Consider the following 6254-nt stretch of genomic DNA (forward strand, 5'->3'; position numbering starts at 1 on the left):
CTATTACCAGTACTATTACTCTGTTATTATAGTCTATACTACTTCCATTACCACACCTCCTCCTCCTTCTACTACATTTCCCCCTTCTTCTCCTACTACTGCTTCTAACAACGACATTAGCCGCCCCCAAGGCTTTTGTTGTAATCTGGGAAATTAAAGCCACATTGTACTTTTTATAACTAATCCTAACAACTACACATTTCAGACACATTAAAGTCTTACAGTCTGAAGCACTGTGGGATCCAGTAGCGTCAAATGATGGAAACCTGGATTACAGTAACCCAAGGCTTGACTCAGAGAACTGCGTTTCTTGGAATAACCCTAAAACTAACCTAAAAGGAAACCCTGTCAAGTGAAAATGAAAAAAGAAGCAAATGCCAAACAGTGTGTTACATTTCTACCCTCATCCACAGCCTCAGAGCACTAGCTCATATAAAGGAACAAGGTATAGTGAAGAGAAGAGTCCCTTCTCAGCTAGGCACTCCAGGAACATGGGGACAGGATTTAGACACACTGTTTTGTGAGCAGGCAGGGAGAAGAATGACTCTGCAGACAACAGGAAGGAAACAGAAAGAGGTCCCAACCACCTCTGGTCCCTCAGCATTTTCATATTTAGATTCTCATACACCACTTCAATTTGCATTTGTTCATGTATTGCACATACTTGCACTCATGTGTGCTTTGCTTACCCAACCAGCCTGTAAACCTGAAGAACTCCCAGGGTTGTGAGAGGGAAATGGCAAGAGAGAGAGGAGAAGGAGTGAAGATCAAAAGAATAAAGGGGAAAAAGATGTCATGAGGGGGGATTTGACAGGGCTTTTGAGTGACAACTGCCCCATCTAAGTATCTGTCCCTTAGCTTTATACCAGGCTTACATTTTTGATCACTCTGTGGTGAAAGAGTTCTTTCCCTTTCTGTTTTTCTCTTTTCTATTTTGCTCCCTTTGTACCCAAATACACAATACCGGAACCATTTCTCTAACATCGAGGCCATTGTTTTTTCCGTCTGGTCCGGCAGATCAAGAGCAAATCTACAGTCAGAAGACTGGGAAATTGACAACCACAAAGCATGTATACTTGGCTTCTGCCTCCCCAGTGATTTGCAGTTTTTAGTAGCTACAAGCTTGGCCCTTTATTTTAAGAAATACACTTTCCCTCAAAGGCAACACCACTCTCCTTTCTGAATGACACTGTACCTTTTCTCCACTGCTGTCTTTATGTTGAGCCATTCCCACCTCCTATTTCCTATACGGCACATTAATCCATGTTGTCAATTCTCCATGGAATAAACACTAGGTCCTCACATATGCAGTAGCATAGTTTACAGTTTTAGGAAGAAGACCCAAAATCTTTGTCTAAAGCCAAGGTCAGTGTGTACTTGTGCTAATGTATGGCACATGTTTTGTTGGGCTCCATATCAGGCAGACACAAAAAGAGAGGGAGGAAGACTCATTTTTAATGAGACCTGAGATATAGAGTTCACTCATTATTATTTTTACTATTCATAATGAAAAGTACCATTTTCCAAACTCTTACTCTTTGGCAGGAACTACGCTAAGTGCTTTACACAGATTATCTCATCTAATCGTCAAAATAATGGTACCTGTGAAGGAGTTCCTATAATTATCCATATTTGTTATATCAGGAAACAAAAACTTAGGGACTTAGAATAACCCGGCAAAGATGAAATATATAGTGAATGACAGAGTCAACATTCAAATCCAGGCCACCTGATGCCAAAATATATGTAGGTAAACACTGTTCTATACAGGTCTTCTCATTTCTCTTCACTCAACCCCACCATCCCAACCTATCCCCAAATGAAGTATTTTTTCCTGGAAAACAGCAATGGGAATGGGGCATTGTTAAGGTAGAGGTAGAAGAGGTCCTGCTCTATAGCTGGACTGCCCAACACCGTGCATGGTCTTATCTCTTGATGAAAAGTGGAGAGGAAGTAATAAATCCATACCTGTTGTTTGTCCTGGGCAGCTCCATGCCTTCTTTAGCATAGCGTTCATGAGTTAGTTTATGCTGTGCTTTTTTCATATACCACCAGGGCACTTTGCCCCTGAGTTAAAAACATTCCATTTCCAGTGCATTTTCCATCTGGCTTTCGTTTTCATCTTTTCCATTAGTATAAACGGAGATCATTTACTTTAGGACCAACTAATTTAGGATAGGCATTACTGTCATCATTTTCCAGATGGGCTCAGAGAATGTACATGCCAAGCCCCAGGTGAAATTCTTTTCTAGCCAGAAAGGTGCTAGAACTTTAACCTAGGATTCCTGCCTCCAAAGGCAGCCTTCTAAAGCAAGAATGAGTGACTGCTACACTTTCAGCAGCCTCCTTGGTACCTTTCCCTGCCTTATACTAAATATATCCAAAGCCACTTTGATAAGTTTCCCACCCCCCCCCCCAAAACTGCTCTGATTCCTTTGCCTCCCATCTCAGTGAATGGCACCACCATTCAGGTGTGCTTGCCAGACACATGCATGTTTTTTCTCTCCCTCACTCATACTGCCATTGTTCTAGATCCACTCTGTTACCAAGTCCTACCTGTTTAACGCTCAAAGCTCAAATTTGTCATCTTCTTTCTACATCTACCCAAACTGTCACTCTGTCTCCTCTGGCCTACTGGTCTCCTAACTTGTCTCCACCTTCTCCTTCTCATCCCCCTTCACTTCATTCTCATACTGAAGCCAGCACCAGCTTTTTATAACACAGATTCAATCAGGCTATAAATGTCATGCCATCCTTTGGTTGAAAATACTTTGATGTCTTCCCAAGGCACTTAGATAAAAATCCAAACCTCAAACATGGCTGACAAAGTTCAGCATGATCTGGTCCTTACCGTATCTCCCACCTCATCCCTTAATTCTGTACCGAAGTCCCACTGGCGTTTTCCTATGTCCTCAAACACTACACAGCCCTTCATATCAGCTGTTCCCTGTCTCTGGATCACTCACAAACCTTCCACCTCCCAAATGGTGTTAATATCTACTAGTCTTCAGACCTCAGCTCAGGTGTTGCTTTCTCAGAGTCAATTTTCCTGACTTCTATTATATGCTCCCACAAAACCAACTGTAGTCTTTACCACTTATCACTGGTGCAATTTTACATTTATTCTGGCACATGGCTGGCTCAGAACACATACTTGTTGAACAAATGAGAGGTGAATGAATGCATGTGCTTCCTTCCCCCTCCCAGTCATGCTTACCATTTGTCTGAATCTGTAGGTTGTAGATTTTCGTCTGAATGCCCTCTGGATACAGAGTGAAGCTACACTCATACTTCCCAGTGAGCAAGGAGGACATGTTCCTTAAGTGCAGAGTCCACTTTGACACATTCCTGGGAGCTTCTCTGAAAGCCACCAGCGACTCACAGGGGCTCCCATTGGCACAGTAAAAGCCATGTTGGGGATGATAAAGGGTAATCACGTCCAACTTATCAGTGACCTTGGACCACTGCATCTGCACCAAGAAGCCTTTCTTCTGTTTTTGGCAGGTCAGGTTGACATCAGAACCAGGTAATGCATAAATGTCTTCTTCTGCATTGTTTCTTCCAATACTCCTGAAAAGGAAGGACATGAGCCATCAGTTTACGTTCACACAGAGTGACTCAATGAGAAACCTTGGCTACTTTGGTGAAGTGAGGGAGCAGCTGGAACTTTCCTCCCTGGCTGACTTAGGGGCTGCAGAGAGCTTGTTCCTGATCTAGATAGAGAAGCATAAGACTCAATACAAATGAGGAGGCATTTGCTTAAAGACACCAGAGGAAATTATTGACTTTTGAATGTCTATCACTTGGTCTATTGGTCTGTCCAAAAAATAATGTAAGGTCTCTGACTACCTGTGAATAAAATTAAGCCTATTTTAAGATTGGAGCCCACTAGCAAGTTTATTATGACAACTATTCTTACAATGAATATAACTGGCTTTTTGGTTTATGAATCAAAAGCACATAACATATAATAACACACAAATATTATTTTCTGAAACTGAAAAATAACTAGTATGCATATGTTTTTAAAAATACATGTTTACAAGAGGATTTTACATAGGTTATCTTGTTTAATCCTCTGCACACACCAAAGGGTGATTTTTTGTTTGTTTTTTAAATTAATTAATTAATTAATTTATTTATTTTTGGTTGTGTTGGCTCTTTGTTGCTGCGTGTGGGCTTTCTCTAGTTGCAGTGAGCATGGGCTACCCTTTGTTGAGGTGCGCGGGCTTCTCATTGTGGTGGCTTCTCTTGTTGCGGAGTATGGGCTCTATAAGCACGTGGGCTTCAGTATTTGTGGCACACGGGCTCAGTAGTTGTGGCTCACGGGCTCTAGAGCGCAGGTTCAGTAGTTGTGGCGCATGGCTTAGCTGCTCTGCAACATGTGGGATCTTCCCAGAAAAGGGATCAAACCCGTGTCCCCTGCATTGGCAGGCAGATTCTTAACCACTGTGCCACCAGGGAAGTCCAAAGGGTGATGTTTGTTAACACTGTTTATCAAAGAGGAAACTGAGGCTCAGAGAGATTAAGTGATTTGCTTAAAGTCACACCTCAGTAAAAGAACATGAATCTGGTTGTCTAGAGTCTGTGCTCCTTCTATAACCTTCATGACCTCCAAACTGCCTTCCAAATTGGTTGAGAAGAGTAAGAAATTTGACATTCAATATCAGAGGATCAAAAGGGCCATCATTTCCATGTAGTTAGGGTGCCTGAGGAAAGGATGGGACAAAAACAGCGGTAGAGGTTTCCACTAAAGATAAACCATTGGTCAGCATCATCTATAATCAACACTGAAACACTAGACATAAAAGAAGATTCCCTCCCATCAGCTCTCTGACCAAATGGTACGGGACACTTAACAATATGTTAAGCACTGAGCCTTTGACATGCCTTCAATAGTGTAGGTCTCAGTTTTAGAATTAACATGGAACACTGTTACAGGAATGATATATTATTGTGACAAGTACCACTGAAGCTCACAAAGGAAAAAGATAAGAAGATGACAAGTAACTGAGAAAAAACCAGGCTCCAAAGGTACTGGACAAATGGGAGTTACTACACTTTTATGAATGCAAAAGTTTGGGTAGGCAGAGGTTAGTGCAGCTTAATGTAGCTCCCTGTGAGCTCACCTTTGCCTGGTAATATATCTCTGATCCCATCTACAGCATTATATTCCAAAGTCTCCTTTAATTTAGAAATTCTCCTTTAAAATCTTCATAACTATATCTGAAAAGCACAGTTAATTCTTAAGACACTCGGGCTCACTCTAATACCCTCGTGCTATGGAATGCAGAACAAATCTCTCCTCTTGCTATTTTTAAATAGGCCCTTTAGGCACTGGTCCCCGCTGTCATAAGGACCCTACCTTGTCTCCCAGGTCCATACTACACATGCCTCATTAAAATTCAACATATGTTCAACTCCCAAAGATCTTAGTATTTGGAGGAGAAATTCTTGATATATCCAAAAGAGAAAGTATTCGAGAAAGAGAAAATGTTGAGCCAGGAGCTCTGAGTCTTGATGGCTTGTGATGTTTCTAGTATTCCGGAGTTATTCTGACTACCATTTGGAGAGCATGTCATTTTCAAGAAGCACAATTTCCCAGTTACTCCAAGAGACCCTCTTAGAAAGAAAATGGGTGAAAATGCCTCAGAGCAGTGGCACAAACCACGCATTCCCTTCTTGTTTTTAGTGCTCATTTGTAATCCTTTCTAGACTCTTAACATCTCTCTGAGAGCTGCCACTTAAATACATAACTGAAAACCTTAATAACAGTCTGCCTTTGGTGATCAATTTCGGCAGCAGTCACAAGGCATTTTAAATGAGCAGAGGCCCCATTCCCCCCAGAGCAGCCAATCTGACAAGAAAGGACAACCAGAAGCCTTACCCCTGACAAAATGTATCTGGATGATGGAATAGACAGCACAGTATGTCCATTTTTCCCCCATAGTCTCCTGAAGGCCTCACACCAGCATTTCCATAATGATCACAGAAGTCAATAGATGCCTTTAACTAAGCAAACTCCAGCCACCCTATTCGTGCTGAAAAAACGCCACATTTACCACACGCCTGTGTCTGTTTATCACTTGGCAAGACCCCAGGAAATGAAACGTAGACAGGAAAGTAATGTGGTTCAGAGCTAAGTATAACCTTCAACAGAACAATGTTGAAACTGTTCTCTGAAATCTTGTGTATCACCCTCGTTAAAAGCATTTTTAGTATCCAAAGATTCTCTCCTTCAGGATCTCTGTGTC

At 41.7% G+C, this 6254-nt stretch overlaps 1 protein-coding gene across 1 annotated transcript in view; it reads right to left on the reverse strand.

Annotated features, from left to right (window-relative positions):
- Positions 1-5948, reverse strand: part of CD96 (CD96 molecule) — a 96091-nt gene extending 90143 nt beyond the window's left edge. The window contains 3 exon segments of the mRNA XM_068545543.1: positions 3218-3553; positions 3556-3570; positions 5888-5948. Of these exon segments, the coding sequence (XP_068401644.1) occupies positions 3218-3553; positions 3556-3570; positions 5888-5948 (412 nt within the window).
- Positions 5949-6254: the final 306 nt, after the last annotated feature.

This window comes from Eschrichtius robustus, chromosome 6, assembly GCF_028021215.1.
Source record: "Eschrichtius robustus isolate mEscRob2 chromosome 6, mEscRob2.pri, whole genome shotgun sequence".
Classification (NCBI taxonomy): domain Eukaryota; kingdom Metazoa; phylum Chordata; class Mammalia; order Artiodactyla; family Eschrichtiidae; genus Eschrichtius; species Eschrichtius robustus.